Raw genomic sequence first — 17,459 nt, 5'->3', positions numbered from 1 at the left:
AAAAAATGCTTGAGTGATGGTAATGCTCGGGATACTGAGAAAGAGAAAGAAAAATAGGAAGGCAAGCAGGTTGTACAAGATGTGACAGATCCTTTACATGAAAATGAGAAGCTGGTAAGAAGTTTTCCTTGAAGATTCAAGAGTGGGAACAGAGAAATGCTCTTGGTTTGATTTCTTATCCTGGTCCGGCAAAACACAAAACTAGTGAAGATAGAAATGGCACTGATGACATCAGAAACTTGTAGTGTAGCTCGAGTTCCATGGTACCCTTATGAACAGTAAAATCAGAAAAATGGTAAAAATTATATTAAAAAACTGAATTTTTGTGACGTTGTTTATAACCAAATTTCTTCAGTGCTTTCAAATTTTGGTGTCCATATGACATCTAACGGGCCCAAACAAAAAAGAAAGAAAATTCTGCTCAACAGTGCACACAAGTTTTGAGCACCAATATTGTTATTTTCTGTATGAGCTCCTAAAATGTTATTTGGACACAAAAATTTGCAAGCACCTACAAAATTTGGTCATAATCAATCCCACAAAGTTTCAGAATTTTCGGATCTTTTTTACTAATATTTTCGATTGTACTGTTCATGGGGGTACCATGGAGCTCGAGCTATTAAAAACCACTCTCGTTAACGGGTTAGTCGCAAAATGAAGTTCCTCAAGAGTAGGGTCAAGGTGGGACTGATAGAGATACTGGTGGTAATTTTATTTTACACAAGATCTTGCACGCATCAAATACTATTGCCTTGCTTCTTTCCTAAATGCACAAATATAGGAAGGAAAAGAGAATGCCGCAATCATCAAGAATAGAGATCTTGGTAGTAATTTCTGCAGCATATAAATTCATGGCATTCAGCATCATCATGTGACAAAAGTATACGTGGAAATTATTTTATTATTTTAAGCTTCTAGTAGGATTACTTGGCACAAGCATCTGACTGACGGACTGCGTCTAGATTGATCCGCCTTTGTTAAATTCCCAGGATCAGGCCATGACAGCAAACCTTCAATCATAAAAATAATTCTACCAGGAGGTACAGGAAGTAAGAAAGCACACTGATTCAGACCAGGAAGAGCAAGGACGGACGGATGTCTGATTGTCGCCATTTTTTGTCTACCAATGAAGTTTAACTTGAGAACCAGCAACCTTGAACCTCCGTGTACCATTTTCAAGCTGGCATCCTTCGGAGGCACTACTGGTTGTAGCAAAATGAAGAAGCACATCGTCAACACTTCTTTTATTGGGAACAATCATATATTCCAATAAAACTGGTGCAGAGGCTGGGTATTCCCCTTTTCAAAAAGAATAAATGGACATCAAACTTCAGTGAGGAAAGGTGGATCGGAAAACCCGCGGGGGGAATTAATTGACACAACGAACCACCATTCCATCAGTGAGAATACGGTATTCGGAAACTCCAACCACAACAACCAGATCTCACTAGGGCAAGTACCTCCGCATGCCCTTGACGTCAAGAAGCCTCTCGTGTTCTGCAAGATCATCATCGTCGATGTGATCACCGATGTAGTAATAAGAATCCTCACGGTAATCCTCATAATCCTCGTGATTTGGATAGTCGGGACTCCAACAGCAACTGCAAGGCAGATATGGCAAAGAGTACCGAGGGCCAGCCATGTTAACTCGAGAACACTTCTCCAGCAGGTCATCATCCATCTTGAGATACTTACATTCGAAAACGTTAAGGTGCTCTAGGTGGGGACAGCCATCAAGGATCACTGTCAGCCCTTTGTGGGTGAGTCTGTTGCTGTCGAGATACAAGGAACGTAGCTCGTGCATCTTCGCAATCGCGAAAGCATTACCATCATCTGCAGGTTTGTAAAAACGATCTTTTTTTATGAGACTGAAGTGCTTCAGGCGTGGGCAGGCTTCAGCGACGATCTCGAGCATTTCTGTGCTACCAAACCACATCGAAAGCTCGAGCTCTTCAAGGAGAGGGAACTTGCGCATAACCTTTGCAAATACTTTCTTTGAGACGTAATAACACTTGATGAGATAGAGCCTCTTTAATAAGGGTGCCCTGCAAGATAGTATTAAGATTAATGCTACTCTCTCTGATCTGAATTAATTAACGCAGTCTCTATACAATGTAAAATGGACAGCTACGGCCGACTGCGTGAAAGGGAGGATCAAAAGCTGACGGATGGGCCATTTATCTGGCTTAACGGCAAACTAACGGTGCGAAGATTTTGGTGCCAAGTCAGCCCTTACAGTGGGACCCACCTGTCAGATTTCGTGTCAAACGTGGTCAAATGAGCATACAGTGGTAACGGTAAACGGATTACTGAAAATCGATGTTTTCGGTAAATGGTGCTTTTTGTATACAACGTGCGCAATTGTGATGGTTTTTAGCTATTTACTCATAAATTTGTCATGCGAATTTATGTTTCTTTTACAAACCTTTAGCAAAATTGTGGTTTTTTATACAACACGCACAATTGTGATGTTTTTTAGCTATTTACTCTCAAATTTGACCTGCGAATTCGATCGAGTTTATTCTGCTTAATTAGCAACTGAATCGAAAAACGAACAGGAACAGGAGACCTTGCAACAAAGTGGGTCAATAAGAGAGACTTACTGCTCGCCGAGGAAGAGGAACAGGTCATCGTCGAAGAGCTCGGCGGCGAAGACCTCGCACTGCCCGGCGCTGAGCCGCAGGGCGGAGCGCACAAGATTGGTGCGGACGGCCTGCCAGCCGAAGGGCGGAACGGCCGGCAGGTCGCGCGCGTCGATGCAGCGCCACAGCTCGGGCTCGTGCCGCGCGATGCGGCGCCAGGAGCGGCACACCGCCGCGGCGCCGCCCAGCAGGAGCTCCACCTGGTCCAGCTTGCGGAGGATGCAGGAGATCGCGTCCTGGGGAAGGTCCGCCCAGTCCCTCTCCCACGGCACCGGCATGTGGTTGAACACCGTGACGTGCCACGTCCGGTCTCTCCTCCTGCTGGCTCGTCCCTTTCGGCCGCGCGGCGTGGCCGGCGGCGGCGGCTGGTGGAGCGATGGCGGCTGCATCGGGATCGCGATGCGGAGCGTTAACGAGGCAAGATTTGTTTTATGGGCTGCGATAAGCGTAGGTCGGTGCCTTGATTTTTCTTTTTCTTTCGCATAGGTAGGTCGGTGCCTTTGATTTTTCTTTTTCTTTCGCATAGGACCTCAGCCTGTTGAGGTCTCTCATTTTGCACTATGCATATGTATTTTTTTAGGATTATTAACCATGTGTGCGCTAACTATCATTCAATACATAATACGTTGGGCAAACACAAGACATCATATAATGTGTTTTAAAAACATCGTGTACTTGATCTATATCTTCTTTTACAATTCAGCCTCGGTGACTGATGCCGGACTTTTCTTGCCGCGGGTTGGCACTATGAAGCGGGCGGCTGACGATGTCTCGTGGCATGGATGTCGAGGCGGCGGCCCTGGAAGGCGGTCCGTTGGCTCTTCGGCGGGCATCATGGTGGTTGTGGTAGCTAGGTCTCTTGGCCGTGTGGGCAGGCGAGAGGTTTGGCAGTGGGTGGCTTGAGCGCGCTATGTCATGGTGCACTGATCCGGATCTGGGAATCTGAACCCGTCACGCTTGTCTTGGAGTCCTCGTGGTGGCACGATGGAGCTGTCGGGCAAAAGCTTCGAACTTTGTCGCCGATGATGGACGTCACTCTCTTCTTGAAGACATCGTTGTGGTACTCCTCTTCGTGTTTGGATTCTGAGTGAAAGTCTTTGTCCGTTGTGGAATCGACAGCGGCGACGCTTTCCACCATTCTCTCTCCTGTGTTATCTTTCGGTAGCATAGTCCCTTGCCTTTTGCGTCATCCGATTATCCTAAGAACGACTTTGTAAGAGGGCTACGTCACCACATTGTATCGTTTGGGCATGTACTTTGTTCGGTTGTTGCTTTATACTCCCTTAGTCCCAAAATAAGTGTTTTCGATTTAGTACAACTTTGATCGAAGACACTTATTTTGGAACGGAGAGAGTATATAATAAAGTGGGGCAAAAGCCTTTCGAGAAAACATGGGCTAGAATAACCTTCACCTTTTTTTGAAAGATTCAGGCTTGCTGGCTTTTCATTGGCTTAGCAGGGGAGAGATACAAGAATTGTGATCAAAAGATCAAGAAAGAGATCAAAATTTTCTCATAGGTGTGGGGGGAGGGAGCACGCAGGGACTCTCCTCCACACCGTTACAGGAGCAAAAACAAGGCCTATTCCTCACGTTATATCCCCAAACGGGGGCGCTATGGCATGGGCGCCGGCGAGTCTCCATTGCTCGATATCTCTCCGGCAGGCTTCTATCACGTTGAGCACATTCGGCGTCTTTCCTCGGAATGTGCAATTGTTTCTCTCCAACCATATGTGCCAAGCGATCATGGCCACCATGGTCTTGATTCCCTCTGTTGGCGTCGCGGAGTTGAAGATTGTGGTGACGGCCTCGGTTGTTGTTTTGCTTGAGCTCCAGGAGGCCGGTGAGAGTGTCGCGCAGCCCTCCCAGGTGGCTGCTCTTGACTAGATTTCCCGCGAGGTGCTGCACTCCCATATCAGGTGGTAGGAAGACTCGAGGTTGCGGCAGCATAGCTGGCAGAAGTAGGGATTTACCCATCCCCTACGTTGCAGGCGGTCATTGCACCAAAGTCGGTTGTGGTGGAGCAGTCAGAGAAAGAATTTTATTTTCTCAGGAGCCCAGATCTTCCACACTAATCTTTTCATGTCGATGCTGGTTGCAAAGGGAATTGGGAGTTGTACGCTGACCTCGTTGTGTATTGGCCTCCGGCTTTCCATGCGATCTTGTCTTCGATTCCTTTTCGCAGCACTGGATTTGCATTTCTGATGCGGCGTTGCAACTGAACGGCCTGGGGGACGATCTCCAAGCTGTTGCCGCGCCTGAGGTCCATGATCCATTTGTCCTCGCGTAATGCGTCCGCCACCGTGCGGTTCTTTCTGATTGAGCGCCTGAACAGGTCTGGGTAGACTTGTCGTAACGGCTGGTCGCCGAGCCATGTGCAGTGCCAGAAGAGGGCTCTGCTGCCGCTACCCACCGTCACCGTCGTCGTCGAGGCGAAGAGCTCTCTGTCCTTGGTGTCACAAGGCGTCCCCATGCCTGCCCATGGTCTGGCCGGGTCCGTCCATGCCAGCCATAGCCATCGGAGGCGCAGCGCGCGCGCGAACCGCTCCATGTTGGGGATGCCGAGGCCGCCGTGGTCGACTGGGGACGTGACCAGCCGCCAGTTCACCTTGCATTTGCCGTCGGTGACCTCTTCATCGTGCGCCCACAGGAACCGCCGACGAGCCTTGTCGACGTCCTTGTAGAATCTTTTCGGGATGCGCAGGACTGCCATGGCGAAGGCGGGCAGCGCGGATAGGACGCACCGGACCAGCACGCGGCGACCCGCGGTCGGCAGGAGACGGCCTTTCCAAGCCGCGAGCCGTGCACGGATGCGGTCGATGAGGTATTGGATGTGCACAAGCCAAAGCCTGCCGATGCAGAGCGGGAGACCGAGGTACCTGATCGGGAAGCCTACTCTAGTGCCGCCGAAGTTTTGAAGGACGTCTATGAGGTCGATACTACCGCAGTTAAGGGCTGCCGCTGACGATTTTTGGGGGTTGCTGCGAAGCCCCATCGCCTCTCCAAACCTGTCCAGTAGCTGCATGATGGTGTCTATCTCCTGGCGCACCGGGTTAGCAAAGAAGATCGCGTCGTCCGCGTAGAGCATGACCCGCAGACGCGCTGCACCGGTCGTCAGGGGGGCGATGGCCCCGGCATGCTGAGCTGCTTCTAATAGTCGGTGAGGGGTGTTGATCGCCAGAATGAAGAGGATCGGCGAAAGGGGGTCCCCTTGCCACAGCCCCCGCTGATGAAGGGTCGCAGGGCCCGGGTCTCCGTTTAGCATGCAGGTGGAGGACGCGGAGGAGAGAGGCAGGGCGACCCAGTCTATCCAACGCGCCGGGAAATTCATCCGCTGCAACAGCTCGAGGATATATTCCCATGAAACCGTGTCAAAAGCCTTGGCAATGTCGATCTTGAGTAGGAGCAGCGACGACTTTCTCCTCTGAAACAACCGTAGAACATTCTGAACATAAAGAAAACTGTCATGGATGCCCTTCTTCTTCTGAAAAGCGCTCTGGGCCGGGGATATGAGCTGGTCTAGCACACCCATTAGCCTGATCGAGAGGACGTTGGCGATCAGCTTGGCCACTGAATAGATTAGGTTGATTGGGCGGAAGTCGGACAGTTTGGTTGCGCCATCCTCTTTTGGCAGCAGGACGATCATAGCTTTGTTTAAGACCGCAAAATCGCCCCCGGCGAGCTGGTAAAAAGCATGAAAGACAGCCATGGTGTCCATCTTGATCGTTTGCCAACAAGCACTGAAAAAGGCACCATTGAAGCCATCGGATCCTGGCGCCTTCTCAACCGGAGACGCACATATTGCTGCCCAAACTTCTTGCTCTGTGAATGGGTTGTCGAGGCCTCCTCCAGTTTGCAGACGAGGTAGCTGAATCATATCCCAGTTGACTGTTTTTGCCCGTCTCTCCTTGTTGCCCAGAAGTGCTGTGAAGTGCTCATGGATCATGGCCGCTTTCTCTTTGTGGTCTGTTGCTTGCTTGTTCTTTGACTCTAGGCAGTGTATGTAATTTTTCCTTCGTCTAGAGTTGATCTTGCTTGGAAGAAAGCTGTTTTCGCATCGCCCGCTTTGAGCCAGGTAGTCCTTGCTGCTTGCCGCTTCCTGACCCACTCAAGAGCTGCGAGACCAACTATCTTCAGTTCCAGAGTTTTCCTCAGCCAAAATTCCCTTGGGGTTAGTTGTCGCGTCTCCTGTGCCACATCTAGCCGCAGCACCACCTCTGACGCAATGTGAAACTGCAGTTTTGCGTTGTTGAAAGTGTTCTTCGCCCAGATCTACAGGTATGCCGCCGCTCTTTTTAGCTTGATCTTCATCCTAGTGAATGGGCAGGAGTGGTTCACTGGCCTCTGCCACGCTCTCTGGACCGTCTGGTGGAAGTGGGGGAACTTTGGCCAGAAGGATTCGAATCTGAAGATTGCTTTTCGTGGCGGTGGCCGTGAGCAGCAAGGGGCAGTGATCAGAGCACGATGTGGATGCAGCCATAAGGATGTAGGAGGGGAAGACCGCTTCCCATTCCTGGTTGCAGAACACTATGTCAATGGCGACAAAGGTTGGGTTCTCCCTCTCGTTGCTCCACGTGTAGCGCCTGTTCTTGCATTTTATCTCTCGCAGGCAAGCCCGATCGATTGCATCTCTGAATCTGCCCATCATCCTTCTGTTGATGTTGTGGTTGCTCTTGTCTCTTGCCTCGTAGATGATGTTGAAAACGCCGTTTATCAGCCATGGCTCGCCGAGGGGTGGCCTGCTTCTGCTCAGCTCATCGAGGAATTCATCCTTTCTTGTGCCGACAGTCGGGCCATACAGCATAGTAATCCAGAAGGAGAGGCCGCCGTGAGGGAGGAAAGCCCTGGCTGTGATGGAAAATTGCCCAACTGACTGTGTGCTGATCGTAATCTTGGTGGAGTCCCAGAAGATTGCAGCGCCGCCGCGGGTGCCCAGCGCCAGCAGAACGACGCATTTGTCTAGTCTACGGCCTCCAATCTCCCTGACAATCTGTGGTGACCAGATGTCGATCTTCGTCTCCTACATGCACAACAGAGCTAGGCTATGGGCGTCAGCCACCTCACAGATGGTGGTCCTCTTCGCCGGTGAATTCAGGCCGAGGACATTCCAGTTCATGATTAGGATGGATGTGTTACTCATAATGCAAACAGGTGTGCTCCGGCGACAAACAATTTACTACTGAAGAGAGGAACCAAGTACAGTTACGCCGTCGATCAACCGGGGAGAGCCAGCGTCCACCAATAGTGTGGGCGTTTTGGGAACGGGGGTCCCCAGACTTGCCTGCCTGCGGCCCACGGCGTGGCTAAGCTAGCGGGCCATACGGCCCATCTTCATCGACAAGGCATTCAAGACCCTCGCGAGGGGCCAAGCCTCGCGGGGCAGACGACGCAAGACCTCCTCAGGAGCGGCCACACCCGGTAGGCTCGCGAGGAGCGGAGATATCAAGGTGGGGCAAACCTCGCGAGGCTCGCGTGACGTGAGCCGTGACGATCGACACCAGGCGGGCGCCAGTGCGCACAGCGTCCTTGTTTCCTCTTTGGTGCTAAGGAGGCAGGCGCAGGCGCGGAGTACCGAGGCATAAAGCAAAGGTTTCCATATCGGTGCAACAAGACCGAAGACCAGCAAGACAGCAAGATGGAGGTCTCCATGGAGCCCAAGACGGCGTCAGCACCAGAGCCTTTTGCAGGCGAAGACCACTTTTGTCAGGATAGCTTGTATTAGTTGTCCCCTTTCAAATTTGCCCGCCGTTGTTGGCTCCCTTCTCGCTCAATATTTGGGGAGAGGACCAGGGCCTATATAAGTAGAGCTAGCCACCACCATAGGGGGCATCTGATCTGGAACTGATCGAGTCCTCACCCACACAAGTTCGACAAGCACAAGAACACCTCAACCTCAGGAGGTTGTTCTTCCCCTTGTACTGTTCATCATCAGCCCAAGAGGCAATCCACCACCACCATACTGGAGTAGGGTATTACACCACAACGGTGGACCGAACCAGTATAAACCTCGTGTCTTTCTGTGTTGCGAGTTCGTCGAGTTCGTCCGTGAGATCTTAGCGAGCTAGGGCGTGGATCGATAGGAGGGAAAGAACTTTGCGCGTACCCCAGAGTTCGAACCTTAAGGGTTTTGCTGGAACCCCAGATCCGACATTTGGCGCGCCAGGTAGGGGTGCACTGAGGCTTCTCTTCCGTCGATCTACGCTCCGCCCGCATGGCCGGCGCACCGTCATCACCTCCGGCGGCCAGCATCGACGACGGGGCCAGGGGGCTCCGAGCCCTAGCCCCCGCCCTGCGACGGGTGCGGTGGCCAACCAAGTTCAAGCCGGAGATGCCGCCGCGCTACGACGGCGTGGCGGACCCAACGAGTTTCCTGCTAGCATACGAGGAAGCCGTCCTCGAGGCCGGGGGCGACGACAAGGTCATGGCCAACTGGCTCCCCATGGCCCTCACCGGCGAGCCGCGCGCCTGGCTGCTCAACCTCCCCGGATCCATGGTGGCGTCTTGGGAGGAGCTGCGCGACCTCTTGACCGCACGCTACGCGGCACCGGCGCACCACGCGGTCGCGGCCCTGCTAGGAGGCTCTCAGGCGCCTCCTTCGGATCGCCACATTAAGTTGTTCCTCCGCCAGGTTGGCGCCGCTTCCAGGCGCTCGGGGGCTCCGACCGGCTGGGCTGCGCCTGAGGCCGAGCTCACCTTCAACTCAGAAGACCACCCTGACTCCACCGCCGGCTCGGGCACGCTTCCGATGCTCTGCACGCCCACCATCTGCCACGTGGCCGTTACCAAGACCCTCATCAACGGCGGCGCTGGCCTCAACTTGCTCTCCGTGGAAGCCTTCGGCTTCCTTCACGTGCCGCCCAGGCGGCTCAGCCTCAGCAAGCCTTTCTCAGCGGTTGGTGGCGGCGCTGCCCACTCTCTGGGGCAGATACGCCTCCCCATCACCTTCGGCACGCGCGACAACTACCGCACTAAGTTGGTCGACTTCGACGTCGCCCGCATCGGCCTCCCGTACAACGCCATCCTCGGGTACCCAGCTCTAGCCCAGTTCATGGCAGCAACTCATCCGGCCTATAACCTCATGAAGATGCCTGGAAGCAAAGGTGTCCTCGCCATCAGGGGGCACCAAGGAGGCCGTGACGGCACTCAAGCTTGCCTTCAAGACCGCAGCGGCAGCGCAGCCCGCCGACGCCGGTACCCCCGAGGCCAAGGAGGCCGTGCCTACCAAGAAGAAGCAGCTGTTCACCCAAGACAAGGCAGAAACCAAGCAGGTGCCGGTCGACGAGGACGGGTCCTCAGGAGCCACCTTCACCATAGGTGCCGGCCTCGATTCCATCCAAGAAGAGGCGTTGGTGAGGTTCTTGTGCGCAAACAAAGATATATTCGCATGGGAGCCCAATCAGCTGGTGGGGGTTCCGAGAGAGGTGATTCAGCATCACTTAAGGGTGTGCCCCGACACGCGCCCTGTCAAGCAGCGAGTGAGGCGGCAATCCACGAAGAAGCAAGCCTTCATCATCCAAGAGACCCGCAAGTTGGAGGCCGCGGGTACCATTCGCGAGGTTCGATACCCCACATGGCTGGCGAACCCCGTCATAGTACCGAACAAAGGCGGGAAGGAACGAATGTGCGTCGACTTCACCAACCTCAACAAGGCGTGCCCGCAAGACCCGTTCCCTCTCCCACGCATCGACCAGATCGTCGATTCCACCTCCGAGTGCGACTTGTTTTGCTTCCTGGATGCGTTCTCAGGGTATCACCAGATCAAGATGGCGGTGGAAGATGTAGAGAAGACAGCCTTCCTGACCCCGTGTGGGGTGTACTGCTACACCTGCATACCCTTCGGGCTGCGCAATGCGGGCGCGACCTTCCAGCGGTTGATGCACATCGCCTTAGGGCGACATCTCGGGAGGAACACAGAGGCCTACGTCGACGACATCGTGGTGAAATCTCGGGAGGCGAGGACCCTGATCCAAGACCTGGAAGAGACCTTCGAGAGCCTGCGTCAGGTGAACTTGAGGCTCAACCCAGAGAAGTGTGTGTTCGGTGTCCCTTCCGGCAAGTTGCTGGGATTCCTTGTGTCCCACAGAGGGATCGAGGCGAACCCGGAAAAGATCAAGGCCATTGAGGACATGAGCCCACCGCAGACCCTCAGAGAAATGCAGAAGCTGGCAGGTCGGGTGACTGCGTTGGGACGCTTCATCTCCAAACTAGGAGAACGCGCCTTGCCCTTCTTCAAGCTGATGAAGAAGAAAGGCCCATTTGAATGGACCCCGGAGGCCGACCAAGCCTTAAGACCTCAAGAGATACCTAACTAGCCCACCGGTGATGGTGGCGCCACGACCTCTCGACCCCCTGGTGCTCTACCTGGCCGCTACCCCGTACTCTGCCAGCGCAGCGGTGGTGGCGGTTCGGGAGGAGCACCGAGCCAAGGGCGCGCTGTGCCAGGCTACAGCTGAAATGACGCAAGATCAGGAAGGCGCCGCGCGAGCCGCAGCGGCGTCAACCGAGGACCAAGCTCGGCAGGACGACGTCACAGAGACCCCTGTAAGCGACCAGGCATCAGGAGTTTCACCACCTCAGGAGACGTCCGGGCCCCCGCAAGACACAAGCCTCACCAACGCGCCAGCCCTTGTCGAGCACCCGGTGTATTTTGTCAGCACGGTGTTGCGGGACACAAGGGCATGATATCCCATGCCTCAGAAGCTCCTGCTCGCGCTCTTGGTGGCCTCGCGCAAGCTGCGGCACTACTTCCAGGGCCACCCCATCAAGGTCCTCTCAGCCTACCCGTTGGATAGAGTGCTCAGGAGCCCGAACTCTGCTGGAAGGGTCGCTGAATGGAACATCGAGCTGCAAGCATTCCAGTTGGAGTTCAGCACTACCCGGGTCATCAAGGGAGCCGCGCTTGCTGATTTCGTGGCGGAATGGACGGATGCCCCGGCACTTGAAGTAGGCGAAGACCGGTCCACCTCACCGGGAAGCGAGGCGCCGGACGGCTGGGTCATGTATTTCGACGGCGCCTTCGCGCATCAGGGTGCGGGGGCTGGGGCAGTACTCATCTCGCCCACTCAGGACAAGCTCTACTACGCCGTGCAGCTCTGCTTTCGGCAGGGCGAGAAGGTCTCCAAAAACATCGCAAAATACGAGGGCCTCATAGCTGGCCTGAAGGCCGCAGCAGCTCTGGGGGTGAAGCGCCTTGTTGTTAGGGGTGACTCGCAGCTCCTCGTCAACTTCTCAAACAAAGTATACGAGCCGAAGGATGAGCACATGGAGGCTTACCTCGCAGAAGTGCGTAAGATGGAAAAACAGATCATGGGGCTGGAAGTGTAGCATGTGGCCTGAGGCACCAATAAGGAAGTCGATGACATCACCAGAAGGGCATCCAAGCGGTAGCCCCAGGAGCCTGGCATCTTCAAGGAGCGGCTCTTCAAGCCGTCGGTGACGCCAGCACTTTCAAGCATAGTTCAGCCTCGGGAGGAGCTCCCACAACCACCTGCCACAGGAGCCCTAGCCTGTGGCTCGACCTCAGGAGCTCGCCTTCTCTTGGCGCTCAAGCCCCAGGAGGAATGCTGGACCAAGGAATTCAAGGAGTACCTGATGCAAGGGACGCTACCGGAGAAGGAAGAGGACGCAGAGCGCGTGGCCCGGCAAGCCACCGCGTACTGTATCTAGGACGGTGAGTTGTACAGAAAGCGACCGAACGATGTTTTGCTGTGCTGCATTTCCAGTGACCAAGGAAGGGAGTTGCTGGTTGACATACACGGTGGGGACTGCGGACATCACTCGTCGTCACAGACTCTCGTCGGCAAGGTGTTCCGCAGTGGATTCTACTGGCCCACGGCGCTCAACGACGCGGCCGAGTTTGTGAAGTCCTGCGAAGCTTGCCAGTTCCACGCCAAGCAGATACATCAGCCAGCTTAGGGCCTCCAGACCATACCAATCACGTGGCCGTCCGCAGTCTGGGGGCTGGATATTCTGGGCCCCTTCCCTCGGGCGCCAGGGGGCTACCGCTACCTGTACATCGCCATTGACAAATTCACCAAGTGGGCGGAAGTGGAAGCTGTTCGCACCATCCCAGCCGGATCCACGGTCAAGTTCATCAGGGGCATCGTGAGCCGTTTCGGAGTCCCCAACCACATCATCACCGATAACGGTTCGCAGTTCACTAGTAACCTCTTCAAAACCTACTGTGCTAACCTTGGAACGCAGATTTGCTATGCTTCGGTGGCGCACCCCAGGAGCAACGGTCAGGCCGAACGCGCCAACGCGGAAGTCCTGAGGGGCCTCAAGACCAGGACCTTCAAGAAGAAGCTCGAGGCCTTTGGCAAGGGCTGGTACGACGAGCTCCAGTCCATGATGTGGTCCATCCGCACCACCGCCACCAAGCCAACGGGCGTGACCCCATTCTTCCGTGTCTACGGAGCTGTCGACTCGCGTTACCCTAACATAGACAGGGTGGCAGTGGTGTCACGTGCTCGTCTCGGCGTCCGTCGTCGCTACCGCGACGTCGTCCGCCTCGACTCGCGTTACCCTAAGATAGACAGGGTGGCAGTGGTGTCACGGGCTCGTCTTGGCATCCGTCGTCGCTACTGTGACAACGTCTGCCTCGACTCGCGTTACGGTAAGAAAGGGTGGCTGTGGTGTCACGTGCTCGTCTCGGCGTCCGTCGTCGCTACCGAGACGTCGTCCGCCTCGACTCGCGTTACCCTAAGATAGACATGGTGGCAGTGGTGTCACATGTTCCTCTCTCACGAGGTCAAGCATCGCTCTGCACGGGTCCTGGCGTTCGATGAAACGCAGCAGGACGCCACGCGGGGGATGGACCTTGTGCTGGGGGAGGAACGTCGTCGCGAAGCTGCACTGAGGGCGGCAAGGTACCAGCAAGCACTGCGGCGATACCACTGCCGCAACATCTGCTCCAGGACGCTCGAGACGGGTGATCTCGTCCTGAGGCGGGTCCTCTCCAGGGAAGGGTTGCATAAGCTTTCACCCATGTGGGAGGGCCCGTTCAAGGTCGTCCACATCTCCAGGCCTGGCGCCGTGCGCCTGGAGACACAGGACGGGATACCCATCCAGAACGCCTGGAACATCCAGCACCTCCGGAAGTTCTACCCATGAAGCAAGGCCTAGAGCCTGTGAAGAAGGCCCGGTGCCTATGAAGAATCGCCGCCCGTGACACTCTCACGTAATAATGAGTGGGGTTGTACACGCCACGGAGTCTCAGGAGCGCCGGCCTCAGGCCCTGGGGCTCCCTCCCATGCCTAGTGGCAGCACTTAGCTCCGCGCTGGTGAGAAGACTTGAAGACTAGACTAGGTGCCGGACGCGGCTTTTCATTTGCTTTCCGTAGTTGGCTCACTTTTTCCTTAATCGAAGTTTGCTTCTGGTGTTCTTTCCTGATTCGATTCCCTCGCCTCTTACCGCATTTTCTGACTCTGGTTCGCTCGTGTTCTCTCTCTCGCATAATCTCGCGAGGGGGCTAGGCAGGTGCCCTCGCGAGCGTGTTTCTTCTCTCTGCCTTCTCACGAGCCACCCTCGCTCGAGCCCGGAAACTGGCGCATCCCTCCTAGTCTGTGCCCCTCGGGTACCGCAATACAAAGCGCCAGGTCAAGGCTTGAGTGAACGACGAATCTCCTAGAGAACTCCCTAACGAATTTCTTGCAGTTCCTGAGCAATCGCAGACCACTCGGTCAAGATGGACACAAGGAAATAAACGCCGCTCGTAAGGAGGAGGGCGTCCCGAATGCACCAGGCTAAGTTATCTTGGCACAGAACAACAAGCGTAGCATAATGGTTAATAAGTTATGGTTCGATACACGCCCCTCCGGGCCCAAGCTGGTTTCATTTTGATGCAGGAAGAAAAAGAGGAACATAACAAAAGCGGCGCTCGCCCCTGCAGCAACCGACGGAGGCAGGGCCTTGGCGACGTCCTGGGTCTAGTCGGACCCCTCCTCACGCTTCACCGATGCGCGGCGACGAGACGACCCGCTACCACCTTCGAAGCGGGCGCGGCGGCTGGTCAAAGCCGCCGCTGCTGGAACTGTCGCCAAGGGAGGAGCCACCGTAGCCGGACGAGGCGCGGCCGGCGGGCTCGCCCCCCGCCTCGTCCCGACCATCGCCAAGGCCAAGCACCTCCTCGTCGTCGTTCACCTCGGGGCAGCATCCGGCGTGGCGACCGTCTTCCCCGAACACCCTCACGTAGAGGGTCACGTCGCCGTCGAACTTGAAGTGGAGGGTGCACCGCCTGCCCAAGCCGCTCGCGCGGGCGAACGTCTGCCAACCGCGGGCTAGAGCTATGTTGCCCGCGACAAAGACCTCGACTGCGACCCAAGAAACCCGGCTACAGCAACCGTCTGCCTGCAGCCAGAGCCTGCCTGGGCCGGAGGCCGACAGCTCGTCGGCAAAGAAGCGGGGGAGCTGGAGCCAGCTGCCGGCCGAATCCTCCGACCAAACAACAAACTCTGGCAGCACCTCTGACGCATGGAACTGCGGTCAAGGAGGCCGCGCGACCATAGCGCGTCTCCTTTCGTCGACAGGACTACCGCGACCAGAGCGGCTCCTGCCGCATACTGCGGCGCCACCCCGAGGGGCCACGGCGGGGGTCGCGGCATGCTTGCGGGGACGGCCACATCCTCGCATGGGCGCCGGGGAGCCGGGTCCCTCCCGAGGGGCCTTGCCTTTCTCCGCGGCGGAGAACCTCCTCGACGGCGCCATCGTTGCTAGTAGTGGAGCAGAGGAGGAAGAAGCAAGCGAGCAAGGAAGAGATGGGCGACGAGGGTTTCGCCCCCCTCTCATTTATAGCAAGAGAAGGCCAACCAGCGCCTCCCACGATTACAGGTAATGATGGTTTTCCTTGCATGTCACAGGGACTTGTCAAGTCGAGCAGTTGCTGAGGCAGCGTGGGGAAGTGGAGACGCCCACGTCCAATCAACCGCCACGCGTCGACCAAGGCCGCAGGCTTTTGGGGCTCGCGGTGCTCCGTACTTGACCTTTGGCTTCGCCTCGAAGCCAAGCCCGAGCGCGCCTTGGGCCCGGGGGCTACTGTCGGCGTTCTGGGAACGGGGGTCCCCAGACTTGCCTGCCTGCGGCCCACGGCGTGGCTAAGCTAGCGGGCCGTACGGCCCATCTTCATCGACAAGGCATTCAAGACCCTTGCGAGGGGCCAAGCCTCGCGGGGCGGACGGCGCAAGACCTCCTCAGGAGCGGCCACGCCCAGTAGGCTCGCGAGGAGCGGAGATATCAAGGCACGGAAAACCTCGCGAGGCTCGCGTGACGTGAGCCGTGACGATCGACACCAGGCAGGCGCCAGCACGCGCTGCGTCCTTGTTTCCTCTTTGGTGCTAAGGAGGCAGGCGCAGGCGCGGAGTACCGAGGCATCAAGCAATGGTTTCCATATCGGTGCAAACCAGCAGGACAGCAAGACGGAGGTCACCATGGAGCCCAAGACGGCGTCACCACCAGAGCCTTTTGCAGGCGAAGACCACTTTTGTCAGGATAGCTTGTACTAGCTGTCCCCTTTCAAATTTGCCCGCCGTTGTTGGCTCCCTTCCTGCTCAATATTTGGGGCGAGGACCAGGGCCTATATAAGTAGAGCTAGCCACCACCGTAGGGGGCATCTGATCTGGAACTGATCGAGTCCTCACCCACACAAGTTCGACAAGCACAAGAACACCTCAACTTCAGGAGGCTGTTCTTCCCCTTGTACTGTTCATCATCAGCCCAAGAGGCAATCCACCACCACCACCACACTGGAGTAGGGTATTACACCACAACGGTGGCCCGAACCAGTATAAACCTCGTGTCTTTCTGTGTTGCGAGTTCGTCCATGAGATCTTAGCGAGCTAGGGCGTGGATCGATAGGAGGGAAAGAACTTCACGCGCACCCCAGAGTTTGAACCTTAACGGTTTTGCCGGAACCCCAGATCCGACAAATAGGCCCCAAATCACGCTGGCATCTAGCTAAACACAGCATTCCTACAGTAATCATGGAATTAAAACCTAACTCAGACTGACTGAAAGTCAGCTGCCACCGGAGGCTAACCATTGTAGCGTCTGACATGATCTAGTCCTGCGCTGCACCGTCCGGGCCGGCCAGGCCAGCCATGGTGCGCAATGCCTCGATGTCGAGGCGTGTGAGCTTGGAGATGTAGTCGATGTCGCCTTCGAAAAGCGGCTCGTCGAAACACCGCAACAGTGCCTCTGCGGCCTTCACCGTCATCCTCTCCTTTGGACCCAGCATGCCGAGCTCCTGGACTAGGCGCAGAGTGGCCCGCGGTGCCACCGGGGTGGAGAAGGGGTTGGCCGCCTGGCGGGCGTTGTGCCTAACGGGGGCTGAGGGAGCGCGCGTCTTGAGCGGAGCGGACGGCCTGCGAGCAGGTGGCGTGTCGGTGACGAGGGGCGCAGGGGCGTCGCAGAAGAGGAGCCGAGTGGTGGTGCCGCCTTGCCCAATTTGCATCTGCTGCACCTGGTGCATCACTGCCCCCAGCTCGGTCGTGGTTTCCGCTCGCGGTCTTGCACGCGTGGACCGAGTCGGTTTGCATGCATGCAATGGACCCATCGGTGGTCAACACCGTTGCACCACTAGCGTCTGCGTGGTTGACGTCGAACTCGAGCGGGGCGGCGAGGGCACCCGCAATGGCCTCCTCCAGCTCCTCCTGACCGAGCTCGACGCGCGGCGGGGGAGGGAGCTGAGCGTCCCCGCTCTTGAAGAACTCGGCGACGGGGTCGGCATCGGCGTGGCTGGCGTGGCTCCTTCTTGCTGGTGGTGGCGGGAGTGGCGATGTGGGGGACAGTGCACGACGCAGCGGCAGGGGGGTGGCGCGGATGG

General features: G+C 56.1%; 1 protein-coding gene across 1 annotated transcript; it reads right to left on the bottom strand.

Moving 5' to 3' along the window:
* Positions 1-542: 542 nt before the first annotated feature.
* On the bottom strand, positions 543-3,093 carry LOC123166975 (putative F-box/LRR-repeat protein 23). The gene is made up of 2 exons (XM_044584822.1): positions 2,604-3,093; positions 543-2,045 (listed from the first exon to the last, which is right to left on the bottom strand). The coding sequence occupies exons 1-2, from the start codon at positions 3,029-3,031 to the stop codon at positions 1,448-1,450; spliced, it is 1,026 nt and encodes a 341-aa protein (XP_044440757.1). The 5' UTR covers positions 3,032-3,093; the 3' UTR covers positions 543-1,447.
* Between the last annotated feature and the right edge of the window lie 14,366 nt (positions 3,094-17,459).

Source organism: Triticum aestivum, chromosome 7D (genome assembly GCF_018294505.1).
Source record: "Triticum aestivum cultivar Chinese Spring chromosome 7D, IWGSC CS RefSeq v2.1, whole genome shotgun sequence".
In the NCBI taxonomy this organism is placed as follows: domain Eukaryota; kingdom Viridiplantae; phylum Streptophyta; class Magnoliopsida; order Poales; family Poaceae; genus Triticum; species Triticum aestivum.
This window is presented reverse-complemented; position numbering and strand designations above follow the sequence as displayed.

Bases quoted from the DNA above. Each gene is read 5' to 3' on its own strand.
- LOC123166975 (XM_044584822.1), bottom strand. From the start codon at position 3,031: ATGCAGCCGCCATCGCTCCACCAGCCGCCGCCGCCGGCCACGCCGCGC. The intron at 2,046-2,603 runs GTAAGTCTCTCT...ACTATCTTGCAG, and splicing joins TTCCTCTTCCTCGGCGAGCA to GGCACCCTTATTAAAGAGGC.